The sequence below is a fragment of the Halichoerus grypus genome, chromosome 9 (genome assembly GCF_964656455.1).
Source record: "Halichoerus grypus chromosome 9, mHalGry1.hap1.1, whole genome shotgun sequence".
Lineage (NCBI taxonomy): Eukaryota > Metazoa > Chordata > Mammalia > Carnivora > Phocidae > Halichoerus > Halichoerus grypus.
The window spans coordinates 84119165-84145971 of NC_135720.1; the positions used below are offsets into that span (position 1 = coordinate 84119165).

The following is a 26807-nucleotide window of genomic DNA, read 5'->3' on the forward strand; positions in this document are numbered from 1 at the left end:
CATGAGAGAGGGGTCACTATCTTCTCAGTCATGTCAGCTGGTCACCATCTAAACCAAACTGAAGCTCAGCTATCAAGGACGAGGAGAGTGGAGATTGAGTAGGCAACCAGCAGTATCTGCCATGGTCATTCACTGCACTCATTTACATCATTTCTGTTCTTTAGTAAAGTTTTAAAATTTTCCTTTTATGGTTCCTGTACTGTTCTCAATAAGTTTATGCCTAACACTCCATATTTGCTTTTGCTGTGGTAATGCTTCTTTCTGTGGTATTTGCTAATATATAGGAAAGCTTTTGATTATCAGTCATCTCTATTTAATTTTCTTTTATGTGTGTATCTCTGTAAATTGCCTTAAATCCTTTTTTGAAGTAATAATAGATGTTAATTCAATATTGGGAAAGAAACCTTCAGGTAGAAGGGTCTTACATGAAACGGGACAAGGCAACAGGGTTGATGAATAATAAAACAGAATATTTTATTACTTTCCATTTCTGTGAAAAGAGAGGTTACATCTTAATGCCTGGGAAAGAAATAGGAGTATGTGTTTTTCTCAGAACTTGTCTTAAAAGAATGCTCTGTGTGTGCGTGTGTGTGTGTGTGTGTTTGTATGTGTGTGTGTGTGTCCATCCATCCTAGAACATACTTAATGTTGAAACTGGATGACCAATAACCAACTGGATGACCAATAACCAGCATCTTTTAAGAATATCTCAGTACTTTAAAGACCTTCCCCTACCACCAGCACAACTTTTCTCCATGAGAATAATGGGAGATGGGTAGTTGGTTTTCATATGGAGAAATTAAACAGAAATGAAGGAATTGGAACTTTCTCACATACTTATAGTTCTGAGCAAACTAGAGCAAAAATATTTGGGATCAGTACTCATTCAGGAAAGCAAATCGAGCATGGCCAATGCCACCATTCTTGTAGTGAGCTCTGCTACCTCTTACATAATGATGAAAAAGAAGTTAAACAGTCCAGTATATGCTCCCAGTATCCCTCCTCTACACACACACACACACACACACGCACGCACGCACGCACGTGCACACACATAGCACCAGAGTACATATTCTGAGACCATATTGATTTTTTAATGCTTTCAAGTCCATAGTATTTATAACTTTTTCTGAAATGTGGGTCAGCTTCTTTGAATATGAGTGTCAGTCACATGAAAAGGCAAGTACAAAAATGAGACCAGCCATCAGATGTTGGTTAGAGCTCTAAATACCCGCACTAAGTAAAATCTACAGTTTGATAAACACTTGCTTTCACGTGCTGAACTCCACTGCCACAGAGATAACACGCTCTCTGCCATTAAAGAACTCAGGACTCTTGAAAGATTTCGGGGAATGTGTAGCAAAAGGATCACATTTTAAAGGGGGCAACAGCTTACAATACTGAACTGTATTAGCATGTTTGCAGAATTTTTCTGCAGACCTAACTATATGTTTGATATTATGTAAAGTTTTACTTTTTGATATATCCGAATGAAGATTCATGGTCATTGGCAATTATGTTCATATTTTCAGTAAACACCAAGTTTTACTAAAGTATATAGATCTATACAAGGGATGGTTTCATCATGAAACTTATTTGAAATTTTTATAAGGAATATATTTTAACATTGATGGCTGGAGAGAGGATGGGCTCTTGTGGGGTAGGAGTACCTCCGAAGTAATAACCCTTTCCTCTGGTCTGGTATTGTCACCATGATGTAATACTCTTAGGCTGGGATTCTTTGCTGCAACAGTGCCTACTTCCCTAGGAGCTTTGAGAAAAGTAGAAATTTAAATAGCTCATAGGCTTGACCATGATGATAAGTCCACATGCACAATAAACTGCATTTGGTTGTCATGTGTCAGTCATCTGTTTCCTCAAATATATTCAGGCCAAACCCCTTTAGTCAGAATACCACATAGATGACCTTGTCCTCCTCTCCTGCATTCAGTGGGGTGGCATAAATTGTTAGGTCATCTTGTGGGTGGTGACACCAAGCTTGACCACTGGGTTAAGGTAGTGACTGCCAAGTCTCTCCATTGTGAAGGCACATTTTTCTTTTGTGCTTACTCGGTAAGCCACAGGTTGATACTGAGGTAGTTGAATGGCTTATTTCTCAACTTTTACCCGAGAGTTCTAACATCCAGTGAATGTTGTTGCTTGAATTAGTACATTGCGGGTATGAAGTGGTTATTTTCTTATTGCGCCTTTCTTTTTTCCTCTGTTAACTGGTGTCCTTCTTAAAGAGCAGCTTCTCTCTCACATACACCCCAACCTGTAACCTTAGACTTGTTCCCTTTTTCCCCCAAGTGTTGTTTATTTAATCCATCAGAGTCCTTCTTCCTGATGCTCAGATTGTTCCCACATTGGCCAGCAACCCTTCAGACCTGCTTCTGTCTTCATTCCACATGTCCTTCATTGTCTTTGAGCACATCTTTCCTTTTCTGGCACAAAGTATTCTAGACTCATCTTATACTTTCCTTGTGCCAGTTGTGGAATCGGCCACTTTTCCATGGAGCCCTGACTCCTTTTATTGGAGAATGGTATTTACAAACTAAGATCAGGGTGTTAGGTGTATTTATCGCTATTGAGGTGTTGGTATTTCTAGGTCTTCTAATCATGAATTCATGTCAAAACCTTCTAATTATTTTGTTTTTGAGTTGTATTTTTGAGGTATAATTTATCTATGATAAAATGGACTCATTTTAAGTGTAGAGTTGCTGTATTTTAGCAAACACACCCTTGTAACTATCACCTTATAATCATTTATAGGCAGTTTTCATCACGGCCTCCAATCTGCTTTCTGTCATTATAGATCAGTTTGCCTGTTCTAGAATTTCATATAATTGCAATAGTACAGTATGTAGCCTTTTTTCTGGTTTCTTTCAGCATTATGTTTCTGAGATTCATCCATATTATGAATATCAATAGTTCATTACTTTCTTTGCTGAGTAGTAATCTATTGAATGGATGTATCACATATTGTTTATCTGTTTACAAGTTGATGTATGTTTGGGCTGTTTCCAGCTTATGGCTATTATGAATAAAGCTGCTGAGCTGCTGTGAACATTCAGGTGCATGTTTTTATATGGACATAGGCTTTGCTTTCCCTTGGGTAAATACCTACAAATGAAATTGCTGGGTCATATGATAAGTATATATTTTTTTTACTTTGTAAGAAATCACCACATTGGTTTCCAAAGTGGTTGTACCATTTTATCCTCCCACCAGGAATGTATAAGAGACCCAGTTACTCCACATCTTCATCATCACTTGGTATTGTCAGTCTTTTAATTTTAGCCATTCTGGTGGGAGTATAATGGTATTTTGTGATTTTAATTGCTGGCTTTAATTTGCTGATTTTTATTTTTAATGGAGAACATCTTTTCATATGCTAATTGTTTGTTCATTTTTCTTTGAAATGTCTGTTTAAGTCTTTTGACCCATTTTTTAATCATTTAATGTTAACAGTGGTTAATGCTATTCATCCTTTAGACTTTTTTTATTGAGTTGTAAGAATTCGGTGTATTCTGAATATAAGCTGTTTGTCAGGGATATGTATTAGGATGTTTCCTTCCAGTCTGTGACTTACTTTTAAAAAAATTGTTAACAGTATCTTTTGGGAGAGTAGAAAATTTTAATTTTAAGTTCAATTTCTGAATTTTTTTTAAAGTTTGAATTTTTTAGGTACTATCTGAGGAATCTTCACCTGCCCTAAGACTTCAAAGATTTTCTCCTGTATTTTCTTCTACAAGTTGTATAAATTCAGGTTTTGTATTTAGGTCCGTGATTCCATTTTGAGTTTTTATGCATTTGTGAGACATAGGGATTAGAGTTCTGTTCTTTCTTTTTTCTTTTCTTTCTTCTCTTTCTTTCTTCTCTTTTTCTCTTTCTCTCTTTTTTCTATCTTTCTTTTTTTTGACATAGATAGATGCCACATTCTTCCACCATTGTGTGTTAAAACCATGTCCTTTCCCCCCATTGAATTGCCTTAGCATCTTAGTAAAAAAAAAAAAACAAAAAAAACCCAACCATCTGTGGGAAGAACTCCCTCTGAACTCTGATCTTTCTTATTTACCTGTCTTTACATTAATATCACATTGTCTTGATTAGTATAGCTTTATAATAAGCAGAGCCCAAGCTAGCTCCTCCCAGACAGTCTATACCAGGATTCACAAATTCATATGCTTTTAAGCATGTAGCATACTTAAGTTGGCCATGTATAAGCGGTTACTTAATTGGTATTAAAACTTAAAGGACTGAAACTACGACCTGATTTATTTCACTTATTAAGGTTTTTAATTATGTTACTTTTTCATAGATTTCTTATAGTTCCTATGTTTCAAATGGTGTCTTCTGTATACATACTTTGCATATTAAATATACAGGAACATTTCTCATTTCCATACATACAACAGTGTTGCCTCCCTGTTTCTCGAAATGCATGGCCCATTTAGTGTGTTTCTCAGTTTCCCACTTTAGAGATAAGGATACCTCCTGTGACAGCACCAACTAGTAATCATGGTGACTGACACTGAGACTCAGCTTTGGGGCTGTGATGGGAGCGGTGGGGGACCGTGGACCACAGCGGAGGGCTAGGTACACAGCCTTGCAGCGCCACTTTTGCCATATGGAATGCTAGCCCAGCTTGCCGAATTTTCAAAGAGGCCAGAAATCTTTGCATTTTAACATATCTCAATTTAAAACACAACATCTCTGTGCAGGCCAAACCAAACTTTCCTGCAGGACCACATTTGGCGCCATGCTCCTCTGGTCTGCATGATAAATAAGAGCACAAAAAGTGAGAGAAAAATTGACCCCCAAGCTAGAGAATAGTCTGCATCATACCTCACAGGGGTGGATGGAAAAGGAATGATTGCCTTAGAAACTTAAATTCTTTTTTTTTTTTTAATAATGGACTGTATTCTTAGATCAGTTTATTTTTATTTTTAATTGAACTGTAGTGGACGTACATTAGTTTCAGTTGTATGGCATAGTGATTCAACAAGTATAAACATAAAATGCTCACCATGATAAGTGTAGTTACCATCTGTTACCAGACAGTGTTAATACAGTGTTATTGGCTGTATTCCCTATGCTGTATTTTTCATCTCTGTGACTTATTTTATAACTGGGAGTTTGTATCTCTTAATCCCCTTCACCTATTTCACCCCTCTCCCTACTCCCTTCCCCTCTGGAAACTACCAGTTTTTCCTCTGTATTTATGAGTCTGTGTCTGTTCTTTATTTGGTTGATTGGTTTTTAGATTCCACAAAGAAGTGAAATCATAAGGTGTTTGTCTTTTTCTGACTTATTTCACTTAGTGTATTACCTGTTAGGTCCATCCATAATCTCACAAATACAAGATTTCTTTCTTTTAATGGTTGGGTAATATTCCATTGTATATATACCACATCTTCTTCATCCATTTGTCTACTGGTGGACACTTAGGTTGCTTCCATATCTTGGCTATTATAATTAATGCTGCAGTAAACATAGAGGTGCACATATCTTTTCTAATTAGTCTTTTAATTTTTTCCAGTAAATATAGAAGTGAAATTACTGGTTTGTACAGTACTTCTATTTTTAGTTTTTTGAGGAACCTCCCTACTGTTTTCCACAGTGGCTGTACCAACTTAAATTCCCACCAATGGTGCACAAGGGTTGCCTTTTCCCCACATCCTCACCGACGCTTGTTATTTCTTATCTTTCTGATACTAGCCATTCTGATGTGTGTGAGGTGGTATCTCATTGTGGTTTTGATTTGCATTTCCCTGATGATGAGTATCTTTCATGTGTCTGCCGTCTGTATGTCATCTTTGGAAAAATATCTATTCAGGTCCTCGGCCCATTTTTAAATAAGATTGTTTGGTTTATTTTTGGTGTTGAGTTGTAGGACAACTTTATATATGTTGGATATTAACCCCTTATTGGTTATATCCTTTGCAAATATCTTCTCCCATTCACTAGTTTGCCTTTTCATTTTGTCTATGGTTTCTTTTGCTGTGCAAAAGCCCTTTAGTTTGATGTAGTCCCCATTGTTTTTGATTCCCTCACCTGGGTAGACATATCCAGAAAAATGTTATAAGGGTGATGTCCACTAGATTACTGCCTATGTTTACTTTTAGCAGTTTTATGATTTGAAGTCTCACATTTAGGTCTTTAATCCATTTTGACTATTTTTATATATGGTATAAGAAAGTGGTTTAGTTTTAGTCTTTTGCATGTAGCTGTCCAGTTATCCCAACACCATTTATTGAAGAGTCTGTCTTTTCCTCATTGTATATTCTTGCTTCCTTTGTCATGGATTAATTGACAAAGGTTTATTTCTGGGCTCTTTATTCTAGTCCATTGATCTGTGGGTCTGTTTTTGTGCTAGTATCATACTGTTTTGATTACTACACTTTTGTAACATAGTTTAAAATCTGGGATTGTGATACCTCCAACTTTGTTCTTCTTTCTTAAGATTTTTTTGGGAATTTGGCTATCTTCTGTGGTTCCATACAAATTTTAGGATTATCTTTTCTAGTTCTGTGAAAAAATACCATTGGTATTTTAATGGGGATTGCACTGAATCTGTAGATTGCTTTGGGTAGTATGGACATTTTAACAATTCTTCTGGTCCATGAACATGGTGTATCTTTCCATTTGTTTGTGTCATCTTTTATTTCAACAATATCCTAGTTTTCAGAGTATAGGTCTTGCACCTCTTTGGTTAAGTTTATTCCTAGATATTTTATTCTTTTTTTTAAAAAAAAGATTTTATTTATTTGAGAGAGAGCACGCACAAGCGGGGTGGGGGTGTGGGGGCAGAGGGAGAGGGAGAAGCAGACTCCCTGCTGAGCAGGGACCCTGACGTGGGGCTCCATCTCAGGACCCTGAGATCATGACCTGAGCCGAAGGCAGACGTTCAACCAACTGAGCCATCCTGGCACCCTGGTATTTTATTCTTTTTGATGCAATTGTGGATGGTATTTTTTCTTAATTTCTTTTTCTGCTAGTTTGTTATTAGTGTATAGAAATGCAACAGATTTCCATCTATTGATTTTTTTTTAACCTTCAACTCTACTGAATTCATTTATTGTATTATTTTTTATGGAATCTTTATGGTTTTCTATATATATCATTTTATCCACAAATAGTGATGGTTTTACTTTTTCCTTACCAATCAGATGCTTTTTATTTCATCTGGTTGCTGTGTTTAGGACTTCTAGTACTATATTGAATAAAAGTGGTGAGAATGGAAATCCTTGTCTTGTTCCTGATCTTAGAGGAAAAGCTTTCACCTTGTCATCCTTGAGTTTGATGTTAGCTGTGGGTTTGTAATGTATGGTCTTTATTATGTTGAGGTATGTTTCTTCTATACCCATTTTGTTGAGAGTTTTTGTCATGAAGAGATATTGAATTTTGTTGGTTTTTCTACATCTATATGATTTTTATTCTTTTTGTTAATGTGGTGTATCATGTTTATCAGTTTGCCTATATTGAACCATCTTTTCATCCTGGAATAAATCCCACTTGATTGTGATGAATGATACTTTTAATGTATTTTTAAATTTGGTTTGCTAACATTTTGTTGACGATTTTTGCATCTATGTTTATCAGAGATACTGGTCTGTAGTTTTCTTTTTTTGTAGTGTCATTTTCTGGTTTTGGTATCAGGGTAATGCTGATCTCATAGAATGAATTTGGAAGCATTCCTTCCTCTTCTATTTTCTGGAATGGTTTGAGAAGGATAGTTATTAAGTTGTCTTCAAATGTTTGGTAGCATTCACTTGTGAAGCCATCTGGTCTTGGACTTTTGTTTGTTGGGAGGTTTTTTTTTTTTTTTTGATTGTTGATTCAATTTTGTTACTAGTAATTGGTCTGTTCAGGTTTTCTATTCCTGATTCTGTCACAGAAGATCATGTGTGTCTAGAAATTTATCCATTTCTTCTAGGTTGTTTAATTTGTTGGTATATAATTTTTTTGTAGTAGTCTTATAATTCCTTGTATTTCTTTGGTGTATTTTGAGTGTGTTTCTTTTCTTTCATTTCTGATTTCATTTGAGTATTTTTTTCCCTGAGTCGGGCTAAAGGTTTATCAATTTTGTTTATGTTTTCAAAGAACTAGCTCTTAGTTTCATTGATCTTTTCTATTTTTTTTTATCTCTATTTCATTTATTCCTCCTCTGATCTTTATTATTTTTTCCTTCTACCAACCTTGGGCTTCATTTGCTCTTTTTCTAGCTCCTTTAGTTGTAAGTTTAGATTGTTTATTTGAGATTTTGTTTGTTTCTTAAGACAGACCTAGATTGCTGTAAATTTTCTCTTAGAACTGCTTTTGCTGTGTTGCAAAGATTCTGAACAATGTGCTTCCATTTCCATTTGTCCCAGGTATTTTTTGTTTTTCTCTATGATTTCTTTGTTGACCCCTTGGTTGTTTAGTATTGTGCTTTTTAGTGCCACATTTGTGTTCTAGTTCTTTTGTTGTAATTGATTTCTGGTTGGAAAAGATGAACGATATAATTTCAATCTTCTTAAATTTATTGAGACTTATTTTGTGGTCGAATATGTGGTCTGTCCTGTTTAATGTTACATGTGCAAGTGGTTATGTGGGCTGAAGGAGAGCAAAAAAATTGGTGCCCACCAGCGCTTCTGTTCCTGGAGAAAGTTCCCACAGATCCCTGCCTCTGTGGCACAGGTACTAAAATTAGTAAATCGTCCTGTGCAACCCAGATGCTTCTCAAACTGCTACCTCTGTGCTGGGTCTCGTGCAGAGTGATACAGTGCTAGCTCTTTAAAGCAGAGACTTGGTTTCCCGTAGCCCCTCTGGCTCTCCTGGAGTTCAGTCCCACTGACTTTTAAAGCCAGACATTAAGGTGACTTACCTTCCCAGTGTAGGTCCCCAGGGCTGGGCGTTCCTGGTGTGGGGCTTGATCCTTTTGCTGCTCATGCTTGTGATGTCCCTCCTGCTTGTGGGTAGCCACGCTGGAGGTTTCACTCCCAGCTGCATCTCTGCCCCTCCTACTCTATTCGACGTGGACTTCTTATGACTTTAGCTGCAGAAGGTCAGTTCTCCCAGACTTCAGGTCATTTTCAGAGTGAGTTGCAGTATATGTAGTTGCCGTTTGTCCCTGGGAGGTGGTGAGCACAGGATCTTCCCCCATTTCTTACCGTCCCATCTTCCCTCTCCAAAAAAGAGAACAGTTTTTGATTTATAGAAAAACTGAGGAGATACTAGAAAGTTCCCTATACTCCATACCCAGTTTCCTCTTTTATTAACATTTTACATTAGTATAGTACATGTATTAGAATTAATGAACCAGTATTAACTAAAGTTTATTCTTTACTCAGATGTTCTTGGTTTGTACCTAATGGTCTTTTTCTGTTTCAGGATCCCATCTTAGATACCACATTACATTTAGTTGTCATGTTTTTTAAGGTTCTTGGCTGTGACAGTTTCTCAGATTTTCCTTGTTATTGATGATCTTGACAGTTTTGAGGAGCGCTGGTTAGGTGTATTATAGAAGGCCCCTCTATTGGAATTTGTCTGATGTTTTTCATGAGTAGACTGTGGGGTTATGGGTTTTCAGGAAGAAGACCACAGTGGTAAGTGCTACATTCATAACATCATGTCAAGGGTATAGAGAATCAACATTATTTTATAACTCAAATTGTTCTGGTTCTGGCCATTGGAGCTCTTTCAGTTGGCTGTGCCCTTTTGACATACCTCCACCAGTGTGGGTTTGCTTGAGGTTTTTGTTTGTTTGTTAACGCTTCCTTCCTTTCTGGTGCTATAAGATACTTCAGGCTCACCTTGTGTCTGTTCTGCCCCACTCTTAGAAATGGCAGTTTCTAAGGAGCCCCAGTTCCTTTTATTGAAGAATGGTATTAGAAAAGACTACAGATATAACCTTTCTTGGTACATCACAAAAAGGATACATACTATCAACATGACTTATCAATGTTGATGCTAACCTTGATCATTCGTCTCATCAGATCTCTTTACTGTAAAGCACCTCCCTCACTCCAAACTTCCTAGGAAGTTACTGTGTGCAGCTCATACCTAAGCAGTGTGTTCCACCTCCCTGTTGGGGGGTTATCTACATAAATTTTTTGGAATGCTTCTGAATGGGAGATTTGTCTATTGTCCATTTACTTATTCAATCATTTATGTATTTCAGGTGATATTAGTATTTAGTATTTACTTTATACTTTAGGGTATAATCCAACACTCCTTAATTTGTTGCTCACGTTTTCCAGCTTTGGCCAATTGGAGCTCCTTCAGTTGACTCCTGTGTGTCTTTTACATGCCCCCATCTGTGTGCAGCTTTTTATTTGCTTTTGTTTTTGAGCACTTCCTTACTTTCTGGCTGTAAATCCTTACTCCAACAGTGAGAAACTTGACTCCTAATATCCACTGGCCACAATAGATCTTTTTTTTTTTTTTTTTCTTTAATTAAGGAATGCAGGGGAATGTTCCTTTTAGGGGCCCATGCACCTGAGTTCCTTTCTTCCTGGAATATTTTTGGTCTTCTTGTCTCCATTGGTTACTGCTTCAGGCTTTAGGCTTAGCTCATGCTGATGTCCTCCAGGAAACTTCAGCAGCTCCCAGATCACGTCAGATCCTCTGCAGCCTGCTCCTGTAGCGCTGTCTACTTCCCTTACAGCCCTTATTAGCATAGAAGTTAAGTAACTAATTTTGCAATTCCATGTGTCATTGCATTTTCTCTCCTGAGGTGTTGGCTTGGTAGGCGAACCTTGTCAGCCTTGCTCAGGGCCTAGCACAGCACCAGACACACATTATGTGATAGATGTTTAGTGAAAAAATACAGCAGGTTTGGAAGAAATGTTAGACTTGATCTTCTACCCAATGACATAGATGGGTTTAGAATATAATATTAGGAACATTTCTGCTTTCTAGACTTCTTAGATACTTTATGCACCTCAAAAGTTCATGCTGCAGGAATGGGGGTACATGGAGATCATGCAAAAAAAAGATCCAAGGCAATATAAAGATATGTGAAGGACACTGGAATGAATAGCATTGAGCTAAGGGTCAATGAGTTGAGGGAAATGGATGCTAAAATCATTAGGAGGCAGATGCAAGAAAGAGAAAGCACAGATATGACATTAATTTTCAAACTTGTTCCCAAGGAATTTTATGGGTATGTTGGATTATATAATGTAGTTTCTGCGTTGGAAATATCAAATGTTTATGGACAGTGAGATTGGCAAAGGACCCTCGGCTCCGGGTCATCATTTCTGTATTCCTTCCTTACATTTGTCCTGCTCTTTCTTTTGTGTCTTCAGTTTTACTGGATCCTGTTGGATTTAGGGTGTTTTGCTTTCCCACTGAAATGTTAAAAAAAAAAAAAAAAAGCAGAATACCGAGTGTCATTCTTTATTGTAATTCTCCTTGAGGTTGCCTATAGCATTTTAAATTTCAGAAGATCAAGAACTTTATTCATTTCCCTTCGGAAAAAAAATAAGACAAAATTTCACCTTAGTGGCATGTCTTGAAGGAAGCTAAAGGCGTTTGTTTAACTTTTTCTGTTTTACTCTAAGGGCATTCTGATGATCACCTGTGTATGATCTCATGAAGTATTCCAGTCCCTGGAGCTGGCTCTTACCAACCCCCAAGGAGGGACCAAAAGGATGTAAAGCTGCAGAAAAAAATAGTTGGCTAAAACAACCAGGAGCTGATTGTTGGAAAGGGTCACCAGACACGGGGAGGGGAAGTAGTCATTTGCTTCCCTCCTTTTCCTGGAGAAGATGAAGATAACCACCACCTGCCCTGGGATAGTTTCTGCTGTTGTTGTTGTTGTTGTTGTTGTTGCTGTTGCTGTTTTAAAGTAGTCTCCACAGCATTGGAGAGTAGAGCCCATCGCAGGGCTTGAACTTACAGCCCTGAATTCAAGACCTGAGCTGAGATCAAGACTCAGATGCCTAACCAGCTGAGCCAGCCAGGCACCCCTGCCCCGGGATAGTTTAAGTGGCATTTAGGAGGAGCGTGGAGATGTACCACATGTTTCTTTTGTGTCCTTTGTAGCCGTTGGGTCTGTGGAAATTACTCTGCCCACGATTTTGGCTGGTTAACATTGCTCTGCCAGTCTATTTAATTGAGGTCATGGTGGGAGAAATAAAGGACAGGTTATGACTTTGGCATTGAATAAATAGGGAGAGAATGCTTTGGGGATCTATTTGTAATATGGTAACTCTTAGAAATATGTGAATTGCTTCTTCTTTGTCTTCCTATCTGGTGCTTTAGTCCTCTGTCTTAGATTGGGGCTCACACCAGGCACTTGAATTTGTGCCTGTTACATAACTACTATTTTGTGTTAAGAAAGTAACAAAACTTTTAAATACTGAGAATATTTCAGTTATGTGAAAGTGTTTTTACTTTTAATAGTAACAGTCATTGTAATCTCTCTCGCCGCACCCTTCTCAGAAAAGAAGGTGGCTGCCAAGGAATCCTTAAAGAGCATAGATTGAGTGAAAAGGACACAGAACAAAAGATAGCTCCCAGAGGTGAAATGAAGAAGTTCTGTAAATAGCTGTGCTATTTTCCTTTGAAATGTCTGGCACATTCTATGTAGTATAGTGGTGGTGTACCGAGGGGCCGTGTCAAACTCTGATGAAGCATTCCACATTCACTCTCAGAGCAGTGCACACATGGCAAGGGCATCTGGATCTTTCCAAAGTATTAAACTACTTAAATGACAAACTTCTTTTTTTTAATTTAGCATACTCGGAAACATAATCCTGCCATATCACCTGCGTTCATATAGTCACTCCTTCACCTTTGAACACCCGAGTCTCTGAAAAAAATCAAACACCAGTAAGTGTTATCTCTGAGCTGTTCTCAGGAATTTGAAATGTGTTAAACCAAACCTGCATTTTCTAGCAAGAAACTTGCACAGAAATGTGAAGTTTTGCTTCTTGGATTCATCTCATTACCTGGAACCTGAGGCTATTCTGAAGTCTGCGGGCCAAATCCTACATGTCTTTCATGGCCCAGCTTAAGTGAAAAGCCTGCCACAATTCGTGCTTGGCCATGTTTAATTGCCTCATGCTAATGGTCTCACAGTTATGGTTTATTATTCTCCTTAATGGCGATTTCTCCATTCCTATTTTAAAAAACATTTTTAACTTCTGTTCGTTTATTGTCTGTCCTCCTCTTTTGACTGTGAGCTTGTCCCTTGGCCCTGCACAGGCTCGCACTGCTTGCTTGTTACACGTGGTCTTCATTTCAGTTACTACCTGGTGCTTATCAAGAAGTTTTTGGCACCTGAGGCACGCAGGGCACAACTTATGCATTTTCAAGAGGACACACGAGGCTGAGATGGGGTCTGTTTACGAGTGTTTAGCAGATTTGAAAATTTAGTGCTCTGCGCAAAAGCAATTTAGGAGCTGAAAAATATTAAGGAAATACCAAAAAAGAACAGAGTACTATTTTTAGTACTTTATAGATAGATATAAGGCCATTGTGTCAATTCAGGAAAACCATATGTATTAGATTGTAGTTTCTTCATATGTTTGGCATGTTTGATACATAAAACGAAAAAAATAGAAATGTTTATTTTTTCTGCAGTGTGTGAGGGAACAGGAGTTTGAAGGTCGAGTGATTTGGGGAGAGGGCTATATTTCTGTGGAAATTTAATAAATTTTCTGGGTTTTTTTTCCCCCCACTTATGGAGAAGACCTAGGACACAAACATTAAATGTTAGTGTTGATTCAAGAATTAAGTCACAAAAACATTGCTGAGGAAAATTAAAAATCTAAGTAAGTGAAGAGCTAGGTCATATTCGTGGGTTTAGAAGACTCGATTTTGTTAAGCTTGTCAGTTCTCACCAAATTGATATATAGATTTAATGCAATCCCAATCAAAATTTGCTAAAATGGACAAGTGCATCTGAAACTCACATGGAAAGGAAAAGGAATTAGAACAGTCAAAACAACTTTGGTGAAGAAGAACAAAGAGAACTAACACTGCTTGACTACCAGAATTATTATAAAGCTACAGTGAGTCAGGAGAGTGTTAGCGTCAAGATCACCAAGTGAACCAGCTGGTCAGAGGAGAATGTTCATAAATAAACCCACTCGTATTCGGCAGCTTATTTTTGACAGGTGCAAAGACAATGCAGTTGTTCTGGGACAATTGCATATCCATTTACATATTGTGATTGGAACAATTGGATATCCATATGCAAAAAGAAGAAAGAAAATAACTTCAGGAGTGCTTGGGTGGTACAGTCAGTCTCTCATACCATACTCACAAATTAATTCAACATAGATCATCACCTAAATAGATCATAAACCTAAAACCTACAACTATAATACTTGTAGAGAGGAGGAGAAAACTCTTGTGATTTTGAGTTAGGCAAAGATCTTATTTTTTTTTAAGAGTTTATTTATTTTAGAGAGATAGGGAGAGAGGGAAAGAGAGAGTGCTCACAAGAAGGCGAGGAGCAGAGGGAGAGGGAGATAATCTCCAGCAGACTCCATGCTGAGTGCAGAGCCTGACGGGGCGGGCCTGGGGGGGGGCGCTCGATCCCAAAACCCTGAGATCATGACCTGAGCTGAAACCAAGAGTCAGTCGCTTAACCAGTGGAGCCACCCAGGCACCCCTGAGTTAGGCAAAGATTTTAGATATAACATCAAAAGCATGATCCATGAAAGAACAGATTGATGAATTGGATGGACTTTATCAACATTAAAAGTTCTGTTTTTCAAAACACATTATTATGAGAATGAACATTATGATAAGCCACAGACTAGGATAAAATATTTATAAAGCATAAATATAAAATATTGTAAATAATAAATCACAATTATGAAAATTCATAAATCATAAATCATCTGAGAAGGGGTTTGTATGCAGAATATATAAATAACTCTCAAAACTCAACAGTAAGAAAACAGTTTTAAAAACAGGCAAAAGATTTGAACATATATTTCACCAAAAAAGAGATTATGCATGGCAAATAAGCACACGAAAGATAGTCAACATCATTAGTCATTAGAAAAATGCAAATTAAAAGCACAGTGAGATACTACTATCTATGAGAATGGCTAAAATTAAACATTAACCACACCATGTGTTGATGAGGATGTGGAGTAACTGGGACTCTCACACACTCTAGTGAGAATGTAAAATGGTGCAACCACTTTGAAAAATAATTTGGCAGTTTCTTAAAAAGTTAAATGTATACATACCATGTGATCCAGTCATTCCCCTCAGGTATCAAAAAAAAAAAAAAAGTGAAGTTCATATGTACACAAATGTTCACAGCTGCTTCATCTGTAATAGCCACAAGTTGGAAACAACCCGTATGTCTGTCAACAGGCAAATAGATAAAAACAAAAACAACCTGTGGCACATCCATACCACAAAATACTCTTTGGTAATATGAAGGAGTTAACTATTGATACACTGTAGCATGGATGAATCTTTTTATAGTTGTACAGAGTAAAAGAAGCCAAATGAAAAAGTACATGCTGTGTGATTCCATTCATACACAGTTCTATGAAATGCAAACTAATGCACAAGGACAGGAGATCAGTGGTATAGGGGATGAGCAGATAAGGGGATCAAGGATGTGGAGGGTGATGGGAGGGATGGATTAAGAAATGAGCACAAGGGAACTTTGCAGGATGATGAATATATTCATCATTGTGGTGATGGTTTCATGGCTACATACATGTATCAAAATGTATCACATTTTACACTTTAAAAATTACATTTTATTCTTTCAGGGATCCCCCAAGACCAGCCATGTGTTTGGTGATTGACTGGGACACTTAGCACCCAGCATATAGTTGAACGTGTGGCTTGGATTTATGACAGTGACACAGTAAGGATACATAGCCAGCTCAGTGAGGGAACAAGACACCAGGAAGAAGGGTCTGGAGGAATCCATGTGTAGGCTCCCTATGTTCTCTCCCTCCCACAAGGGGTCACACAAGCACATCTTCCCTCCAGCAGCAAAACTGTCACCCCAGGTATGCGATGCTTATGCCCGGCAAAACCCATGTAACGTTCAGAGTTCAGGGTTTTTTATGGTTTTTTATCGTCACGTAGGCACCTCCTGCCCGCCAATATTTCAGATTCCCAAAAGGAATACAGGTGTTCAGTGCCCCCAGGCAGACAAAACTATCAGCGTGGGGACTGTTTGAAAAGCCAGGTTCCCAGATGCCAGCCAAGGGCCAGCCTTATAAGCAAGTCTCTTAGACAGTAGTCTCTGAACTATGAACTCTTTTCTACAATTATACCTCAGTAGGACTTTTTAAAAATCCTCATATAAGTTAGTATGAGCACAAGGCAATGGTGATTAATTTATTGAGAAAGTAATAGATTATAAAAATAATTCCAGATTTGTGGAAGACCAATACAGTGAGATCTTTGTTACCTGAACTGCTTCATGCCCTTAAATCTTTTTGGAGTGAGGTGGGAGATTAGTAAATGAAATTGGAATGCCTGGGAAATGGGAGCTTCTAGTTATTTTTTATTCTTTAATGATAAGACTTTTCATTTGAGGAGCGCCTGGGTGGCTCAGTCCTTTAAGCATCTGCCTTCAGCTCTGGACATGATCCCGGGGTCCTGGGATCGAGCCCCTCATCAGGTCGGGCTCTCTGCTCAGCAGGGAGCCTGCTTCTCCCTCTCCCTCTGCCGCTCCCCCTGCTTGTGCTCTCTCTCTCTCAAATAAATAAATCTTAAAAATGAGACTTTTCATTTGAATTATATTTGAAAATATTTCCCAAGTATATAATTTTTCTTAAAAAAATCCTTGATTGATAATCATCATTTTAACCATTGGTTAACTGATCATGACCCAGTTCTGTAGCAAATAAAAGGCAAAGCTTTGGTGTTGGGGGGGAAAAAAGCTTTGGTGTTGAAACTGTCATTACAACAGGCCCACCAAGTGCAGCTGGGTAGGTTACGCCCAAGGACACCCCAGCTAAGGGGGTGAGTGGAGCTGACCTCAGCCTGTACGTTAATGGCCAAGCCCCAGGCCCCTGCATACGTGTGTGCCTGAGAAAAGGGAAGCTTTAGTTTGCACAAAGGTGTCTTGTGGGCTGCTTCTGGTCCTGTTCGACACGTGTCTTAGAAGGTGGTGGTGGTTTTCCCCCAGAATGCTGCCCCAGTATCAGCCAGCTTTGTTGTGAGCATGTCTTTCCCCTTGAAGAAATCCAGCAGATCACTTGCAGTGGAGGGCTGTCTTTACCCAGAACTCCGCCAGGCGCCGCGGTGTGTGCTGGGAGAGAGAAGGCCAGCTGCTGCAGCTGACCGCGTGACGCGTTTCCCCCTCTAGCTGGGCCAGTTTCCCTTGGAAGGCGGAACGTAGGGTGCGTTTTTCTTTTTGTCTCTCTGGAGAATGCCTGGTGTCTGTTCTATGTCTGGATGCCATTAGTAACGCCCCCAGCCGCTATTTCTGTGTCTGTATAAATAAAAAATTCATAGAAAGGCAACTCCCGTGGCTTCTCTGAGTGAAATTTTTGCTGTTACTGAGCAATCAAGTTTCCTAAAGGGAAGTCAACCTCTCTCACTTCCAAAGATGCAAAGTTTGAAGATTCAACTTTGAAACAAATAGAAAATATTTTTGATAGTCACAACTTAGCTTCCAATAAGTGATGTTCAGATACTGACACCCACTTTATTTCTTTGAAGCCTGGAGCCGCCAGCTGACCGCGACAGAGGGTGGCCGATGGTGCCCAGCAGCTGTGCGTCAGGCCACAGGCTGCCAGTAGGCGGGTTCTGTTCGGAACCTTCAGCTTCTGAAAATCTGCGTCCCCTACCCCACCCCACCCACCCACCCCATTTCTGCTGTGTGGTTCACATTTCTTTCCTCCCTTCAGGTTATTTTCCCTCAGGAAACTTAAACCACCTCTCTTTCCCCTTTTTATAGATGCGAACTACACGTAAAGTCTCTGTCTGGCCAGTGGGCCTGGTTGGTGGGCGACGCTATGAACGTCCGTTGGTGGAAAACGGCAAAGTCGTTGGCTGGTACACCGGCTGGAGAGCAGACAGGCCTTTTGCCATCGACATGGCAGGTGAGGAGTGTGGGTGGTGACTTTTGCTCCTCCCTGATTGTTCTCCCAGTGGTCCTGTTTGTCGTAACAGTGTCCTGGACGAAGGAAGCTTTGAAGGACCCTAGATCCTATTACATTCAGCAGGTAAACTAAGGAAACTTCAAGACAGGCTTTTTGATTAATTCAAGTAGAAATGGACTTTGTGGGTGATTAGAAATGCTCATTCTGTCCCATTTTTGTCAGCTCTCTATGTGGCCATCTCTTCAACAGGTGTGTGTGTGCCAGGTGCCGGTCCGGGTGTCCGGTCAGTGGTGGGACCCAGACTCGGCCCCTCGTCACCGGGGCTGCTGCCCGTGCCCTCTGATGCCCCTCTCTAGGAGTCCATTTGGTTTCGGTATATCACATGCTTATTGATAAGTCTAAGAATGATGTGAAATTGACAAGCTGATCATTTTAATGCTTAATAAATTCAGTGCTTATTGATATATTTAATAGCTGAAACATAAAATTGGATTTCTGGTTTTTCAGACATTAACTGAGTATAACTATCTTTTAAAGTTTATATCCCCTGGAGCACCTGGGTGGCTCAGTCGGTTAAGAGTCCAACACTTAATTTTGGCTGAGGTCATGATCTCAGGGTTGTGAGATTGAGCCCTGTGTCGGGCTCCGTGCTGGGCATGGAGTCTGCTTCAGGTTCTCACTCTCTGCCCTTCCCCCCCTAAAAAAATAGTTTTTATTCTCTGATCAACCCATTGAATTGAGTAAGACCAGTAGTAGTCCACAAATCCTAAAATGTGTCACTTTATGGTAATGTTTTATATAAAACGATGCCTATGGTAACTGGAAGGATGCAGTTTAAAACATGAGGCTTAGAGGCAAGAAAAATCACTGATATTTATAACCTAGAAGATGGAGGCAGAAAAGCTTCAAGATTGATCTCCATCTTCAAGTCTGGAACACAGTTCTCTCTGCTTGTCTGTCTGTCCTCCTGTGCTTGGTCAGTCCTTTGTGTGTATTTCCCAACTTCAGTCAAAATCTCTATACTCAGAATTCTGGTGGGATGAAGGCTGCATTCTGAACTGGATTCATCACTTTTATTTTGACAATCCTATATATTTGAGGGAGCAAGATTATGAAGAGTGCTAGGAGTAAGGCTGTGTCTTTTGAGAATCTGTTTCTTGCCCAGAGGAAGTGTAACTTTGAGCAGAAAACTTTGAGGGCATTAGACAAAGTCTTTTGCTTCCCCGAGACTTAGCTTCCCCATGTGTGGAATGAGGCGTAGCCTGAATGACCACTGAGGTCTTCTCTGATGTGTTCTTCCTTCTCCTGGCTTCCGTCTTCTCTTCTTCAAAGAGAAGCCAGGTCCCGGTTCCTAAGTGAGGAGTTGAGACTGCTAAAGCTCAACCGCCAGTTGATAGGTGTTTGGTCCTTACCTTTCCCAGAGCCTTGCTTCACCACAAGCTCTGCAGACGTGTCTCCTTACACCCAGGATCTCTGCCTACAACCCTGCAAGGTAGCTTCAAGGTGAGGACAACTTGAATAAGTCTTCCTGGATTTTGTTGTAAGAACTTTTACATAGATGATCAAGTATCCAGTAAACCCACTGAATATTTGCATTGATTACCCCCAGAGTTTGGATCAAATAGATATATCTAAAACTCAAGAAAGGCACATGGATTTTATGCATTAGGCCTGGCCTGTGATAAGATATCTGATACCTTTTTACTGCTAAATTCCCTGGGAAACTTCGCTCTATGACATGACTGATGTTTGGCTTTTTCTGAGTGTTTCAGTATATTTTCAAAGCATAATATAAGAACTATCAAAAAATATGAATGATTTGCCTAGTTCTTAATTATCCTTGTTTCAAAATAGGAATACAATTTCTGTCTCTAGGAAAACAGGTTTTGCCACACTGAATGATTTTCTTCTTGTGGGAACTTGCTTTGCAAATTAGTTTTCAGTAAATTATTAGTATTTTGGGAAGACTTTAAGTGAGAGCGATTTGGTTGACCAGGTGATGATTCTGATTTGGAGGGAGTTTGTTCTCGTTCTAAAATTTGAAAATTCACAGCTCTGTATACATTTCACACAAGGTTCATGTATTCTCTGTGGGAAGAGGGGAAAGACCTTGTGGACCTTCACGTACAAATGGTACTTCCCGCTTCATTTGCACTCGCCGTGTCTAGAAGGAGAGAGAGAGAAGCCGGAAGCCCAGTTTCCTGCTGGCCTCTGGACAGTCGGGGAAGCGCTGCTCAGGAAACGGTCCTGGGAGTGGAGTGAGAGGCCAGCGCGGGAGCCTGGGCCTCTCTGGCTTTCCACAGGCTGAGTGAGAGCCGTGCCGCCTGGCCAGCAGGGCGCGTTTCCACAGCTGTTGGGGGTGGCCAGCCCCTTCGCTGGAAGCCCCTCCGTCTGTCCCGCCTCGATTTCTGTGAAGTCACAGCCTCGCCCATCACTCGAAGCTGATTTGAGTATCAGACCTTGGAACGGTAACGTTTCATGTCATTTGGGTTGTTGACCCCGTGTTCATCTTTGTTTTGCCGTATTGGACTTGGAGGTGCTATTTTTGCTCTCAGATGAGGAACCATTGTTCTGGAATTACCTTGTAGGCACAGTGGTTAATGGCAGAAGTAAAGATTGTTTCTGTTGCACTGGGGGAAAGTTAAAAAACGACCCAAACTTTGGAGTGATGACTGCTGAAACAAAGAGGTAAATAACCACCCCCAAGATGGCCCAGGAGCGAGCGCGTCGGAGGCGGCCCCGCCCAGGCTGCACGCAGGGGGCCTGCCAAGCCAGGGAGACCTAGAATACCGCTGCTGGTCTGAGCGTCCGGCTTCAGCTCCTACCCCTCGGGCATCTGACCCCTGGCTAGTTCTGACTGACTGCCCCAAGGCTCTCCACACAAAGTGTTTGGCTCGCTTTTGAAATCAGGGTGTTCTTTTCAAGCGACAGACTCACTTTGGCCACTTCCAGGGAGGTGTCAATAAGAACCATTGCTTGAAAGAACTGAGCTTAAAGTAATCTTGAGCCTCGCTCGCCAGGAGGTGTAGGTTTGTGCAAATTCAGAACTTGAGGCTGAGATCCCTACTTTGAATTCTCACTGTGTGCGTGCACTTTAATCTTAACTCTGAGAGGTGGCAGGATGGGCTCTGTGCTCCTTTCAGGACAGTGTGTACAGTTCCCAGTTGAGTGCCCGGCGCACAGTAGGGCCTCTATTCCAGTTAAAAACCCAGCTGGGTGTGCTGTTGTTCAGCTCTGCCAGTCACCCCCCAGTGAGCTCGGACCCCACAGGTTGGCACGGTCTGCACACAACTGCCCTTGTTTAGCCAGCAACACTTTGGGGGTCCCCAGGCCAACCGCACTCCCCACTAGCTGTAAATCTGTTGTTCTTCTCTCGGGTTTGACAGTTTACTAGAAGGACTCACAAAATTCAGGATAATGCTCTATTTATCATTACAGTCCTTTTACAAAAGGTACAAGTTAGGACCAGCCACATGAAGAAGACACCTGGGGGGAGGCCTGGTAGAGAACGCAGAGCTTGTGTGCAAGAAGATCTGTCCCCCTCCCAGCACACTGATGTGTCCATAGCCTGGGAAGCTCCACTGATCTCTGCGTTCAGAGTTTTCAGGTAGTTTCGTTATGTAGGCATGATTGATTGAATCAGTGGCCACACAACTGAACCCAGTCTCCAGCTTCTATCCCCAGAGGTCGGCATGGCCCCCGCGTTCCAACCCTCTAATCCTGTGTTTGGTTTTTCCAGTAACCAGCCCTCCCTCTGGAGCTGTCTAGGGACCCACTGCAGCCACCTCATTAGCATAACAAAGTCACTCCCATCCCTCAGGAAATGCTAAGGGTTTTACAAGCTCCTTGCCAAGAACTAGGCACAAAGACCAGATAGATTTTTTTTTTTAATTATACCACAGGCTCAAAAATGGTAACTTTCATATCCTAAAGAAGAGTGTCTGCCACATCCCTGTTTTACGAATGCTTTCATGCACAGAAACAAAGGGTACATTAGGTGATGTCTCAGGGTCCCTTTCAGCTTTGTCTGTCTATGTTTTCCTGACTCATAAAAACGAGACGTGATTGTAAAGTGATGAAATCGTTTCTTGTGTGTGGGTTACAGAGAGGGATGAGAAGTCTAGGAGGACTCTGAGTTTTCGGGCCTGGAGTCCTGTGGACATGGGTGTGTTGAAGCTCTGGAAATAGTTGAGCTCCCGGGATGGCATCCCAGGGCGCAGCCATTTCAAGGGGCTGCAGGGGGCGGAGCCAGGGAAGGGAGCAGGGCCCAGGGGGAGGGCAGTCGGGTGGACCCGTGGCGGCGGCAACCAGAGGGAAGAGGTGGGTGAGGCATGAGTTTGTTGGCTGCCTTGTGTCATGGATGTGAAACAGGATGGTGCTTGGTGAGTGTGGGAGTGTGAGAGCCGGGCATGTAGACGGTGTCATTAAGATGCTTGGCAATTAGGCTGTTCCCTGGAACAAGGGATATATGGGAGAATAGAGGGCCTGAATTCAAGAGGAGTAAACGGTTGGCAGAATTGTCCAAGGAAAGTTAGGTTTCCAGTAGAGCAAAGAGGAAGGGGAAGTTCAGTCCATGAGAGGATTGGGAAGGTTCCATTTGGTCAGGACAGTGATTACAGAGGATGTCATGGAAGTAAGTAGCTGGGAGGGCTGCAAGGAGCTATGTGTAGGGAAGAGGACGGGTATCCCTCAAAATTTCAATGAATAAAGCATTCAGGACTAAGAATTTTGAAAATCAGAAGTTTTCCCTTCTGTCTGGGAAGCCCAGCCGACTTCATGATTATTGTTTACCAAGCATCAGGCATGTTTACCAGGCATCAGGCATTCTTCGGTGCTCTGGGTGCTTTCTTATTTCATCTTCACTCAGTTCTGCAAGGGATGTGCTAGTATTCTCCTCCTCCTTTAAATATAAGGAAATGGAGGCCTGGACATGCGAAGTCACTTGCCCAAATTTGCACAGTGATCCAGCTCAGCTTAGTGGGTCTCCAGAGATGGCACTCCCACTCACCGCCAAGTGACCAAGTTCTTGATCTCTGAGCCTCTGTGCTCTTCATCTGCAGAACAGGGGAAATGGAATTCTTCACGGAATAAGACCTCAGATGCAGAGCACTTGGAACAACACTGTAGATAGCTGAATGATCCGTCTCTTCACCAAGAAGCAGGATCAGACTGTGTCTGTGTTCCCCTGTCACCTGGGTTCAGAGGGCTCATAGGTTTGTCCAGAGGAATTGGCTCAGGGCTGTGTGTGGCTGATGACAGTGGTGACCGGAGCTCCACAGGTCACTGGGGGGGAGGGGCTTCGCTGCCCCCCAGGCTCCACTTGGGCACAGCAGGCCATACTAGGCCAGTTTCCCCACCTAGAGATGAGGGATCCGGGCACCCGCCTTCTGGGTTGTGGTGAGGTTGAAATGAGAACAGATACTGCAGAAGTTTCTGCTGTTCTGTCAGTGTTTGAATTCTCACCACAGAGAGCTATTTCAGATCATTCTTGAAGGTAATACTTAGGAACATGCAAACTCGTTGCTTTGGGCTCATGATGGACTTCATCTCTCTCCTGGCTGGTGGACCTGTGCTCATTATCGTTCAGTGAATGAACTCCATGTGCAAGATGGCACGTGGAGATAAACACCGGCCCTTGCTTTAGATAAAGTACTCCAAAAAGAGACCGATCAATAGGAGAAAAACAAAAGATCATTAGAAAGTTGAGAAATAGAGAGATGCTCATTTTCATAATTTTGCAGATGAAAAATCATTTCATAATTCCTGGTGGCACATGGGGAAGGATTTCAAAGAATGATTCTCACACTTTCTAATCAGGTCACAAGAGGGGAGAAAGGTCCTTTTTCACCACCTTGACTTTCCTAAGAGCTTGTGGGAGAGCATCTGGAGATACAGTTCTCATATGGAGTCTGTTGAAGAGGCAAGACAGTGTATTAGTATAAATGAGAATCAAGGATCGTTGCTGTGTGTGGCTGACCTGGGGGCTGGCACGCGCACCGGTTTTCCTGGGCACACAGTTGGCTGCTGTGATCAGCACACAAGGCTCTGCCCTGGCTTCAGAAGCTGAACTTAGCTGCCCTTCTTCCTGGGCCCCTTGCGCAGCCGTATCACCCAACCCCAGATGCTGTGCACTTGAGTCCACCTCATTTCAAATCACTGCATCGTGACCAGCCCCCAGGGTCAGCCGAGCGTTGCTCCACGCTCCTGGGCCCAGGGTAATCGAGTGGCTCACACTGCCTTCCAGAAAAGGGAACGTCACTTTATCTTCCCAGGTTTGCCTCGCTGATTTCTAGTCCCTTTGCAAGACTCATTAATAGAATAGGGATAGCTTTTTCTGAGAAGTTTTTCCTGATTTTTCCATCCAGCATAGAAGTTAACACCCCTCCCCCCCCCCGCCATGTTCCCCTTAGGCACTTGTTCTCAGGGTGATGCTCACTTTGGTGTCCTGCCTGCCCCAGGCTTCCTCTGCTCATGGAGCCCGGGAGCTCCACTGGGAGAGGGGTCATCTCTTCGACCCACATCTCCAGCCTGGGCACGGTCCCTGACAGTAGTAGCTTGAACAGCTGTTTGCTGAATTCATGAATTCTAACTTGTCTTTATTTCTGGTTTAAGGATTATCAAAATTGAAAGTTTTATAGCTTCTGATTCCTTCTGAGCCCTAATTGCCATTCTTTCTTTTTTTTTTTTAAGATTTTATTTATTCATTTGAGAGGGGGAGAGAGAGAGAGACCACGAGCTGGGGGGAGAGGCACAGAGAGAGGGAGAAGCAGACTCCCCACTGAGCAGGGAAGACCAGCGAGGGACTCGATCCCAAGACCTTGGCGTCATGCCCTAAGCCGAAGGCAGATGCTTAACAGACTGAGCCACCAGGCGCCCTTGCCCTTATTTCTATTTTTTTTCCTTGCCGTTATTTCTTAATGGTGAGATTTTTTAAAAAGGGGATGTTGAGCTCTACTCCAGAGAGCTTTCTAAGGAGTGTCTAATTCAGTGGGTCTCAACCTGGCTACACATCAGAATTACCTGGAGAGCTTTGAGAAAACCTCCATATGTGGGCTTCATCACTGATCAATTAAACCATAATCTGTGGGTGTGGCACCTAGTGTGGGGGTGTGTCTTTTTTTTTTTTTTTTAGTCTGAAGTGATGATAAAGTGCAGCTAGAAATAAGAAGGGCTGGTGTAGTGGTCAGAAGCTACTCTCCTGTTTCTTCCGGGGGCTCATTATAGTTCTTTTGTAGGTGTGGCCTCCTGCCCTGCCACCCATTGAGTCTCATCTGGAGGTTGGAGGTAGGATAGACCCCTGCTGAAAGAGTTTGAGAATGTTCAATAAAATTATTTCCATAGAAAACACTTCCATGGGTCAAGCAAGAAGAGAATTTGAGCATAGGAGAGGAGTTCTAAAAATTATAACAACTGAAAAGCACCACCAACAATCTAAAAGACTGTTTTCACTGGGAAGGCAAGTTTAATCTTTTTTAATTGTGGTACAATGTACTTAACATAAAGTTTACCATTTTAACTATTTTTAGGTATAAGGTGGTATTAGGTACATTCACATTGTTGTGCAGTGATCACCACTATCCATCTCCATAAATTTTTCATCATCACAAACTGTAACTTTGTACCCATGAAACACTAACTTCTCACCCCTGCCCCGGTCCCTGGTAACAACCATCTACTTTCTATCTCTATGAATTGGACTATTTCAGGCACCGCATGTTAAGTGGAGTTATGCACTATTTGTCCTTTTTAGTTCACTTAGCATGATGTCTTTAAGGTTCATCCGCATTGTAGCATGTGTCAGAATTTCATGCCTTTTTAAAGCTGAATAATATTTCATTGCATATATAGACCACATTTCGTTTATCCTTTCATCCATTGATGGACATTTGGGTTTCTACCTTTGGACTATTATGAATAATACTATGAACATGAGTGTACAAATAACTGTAAGTCACTGCTTTGAGTTCTTTTGAGCATACACCTAGAAGTAGAATTGCTGATGGTAATTGTGTGTTGGATTTTTTTTTTGAGGAACTGCTATACTTTTTTCCACAGTGGCTGCATCATTTTACGTTGCCATCAGCAATGCACAAAAGTTCCAATTTCTCCATATCCTTGTTAACTCGTTATTTTCTGTTATTTGAAAAATTATTTTACTTGGATGTGCTGGGGTTTGAGGAATAGGTATAGAGATACCTTCTCCAGTTCTGCTGTATTTTCTGGGTTGGAATAGAGTGGCTTTAGTGACACATCCAGTAGTATTCCTGGGTAAGGTCAAGCAGAAAACCTCGTAGGCACAAGAAGCCATGAGACAGTGATTCCTAATCAGACATTGTCAGCCGTGTTGGTTGTGCCATTCTCAACATATAGAACACTGCACTTCCCATCAGAGTCCTTCTGGCTGTTGAGCCAATAGAACCACCTCCCCTTCTAAACTACAGTCCCAGGCATGCCTTAGTTCTTTGCCACCAACCTACAAAAAAAAATCCATCATGGGTATTTTTAGTATTCAGTTAATTAAGCCTTCTTAATTTATCTTTGATTCTTTCCATTCCAGTTCAGCATCCTGACCATATCCTTAGAGGATTTAGGTTTCTGTGATGGTTTGTTTTCAGAGTAAAGATTTAAATGAATTGTTTATAGATTAAATAAAGAATACATCTTAGAAATGAAGAGTGTTTTATTTTTTTCCCACAAAGAACAATGACTGCTAAATGGCTTTTGAGGAGTTTTAAAAACTGGACCCCCCCCCCCCAAAAAAAAAAAGAAAAA

At 41.0% G+C, this 26807-nt stretch overlaps 1 protein-coding gene across 1 annotated transcript in view; it reads left to right on the forward strand.

The window, feature by feature from the left end:
• Positions 1-26807, forward strand: part of B3GAT2 (beta-1,3-glucuronyltransferase 2) — a 73153-nt gene that overhangs the window by 32367 nt on the left and 13979 nt on the right. Inside the window, exon 2 of the mRNA XM_036067170.2 lies at positions 17891-18035. Within this exon, the coding sequence (XP_035923063.2) occupies positions 17891-18035 (145 nt within the window). The remainder of the gene's footprint in view (positions 1-17890; positions 18036-26807) is intronic.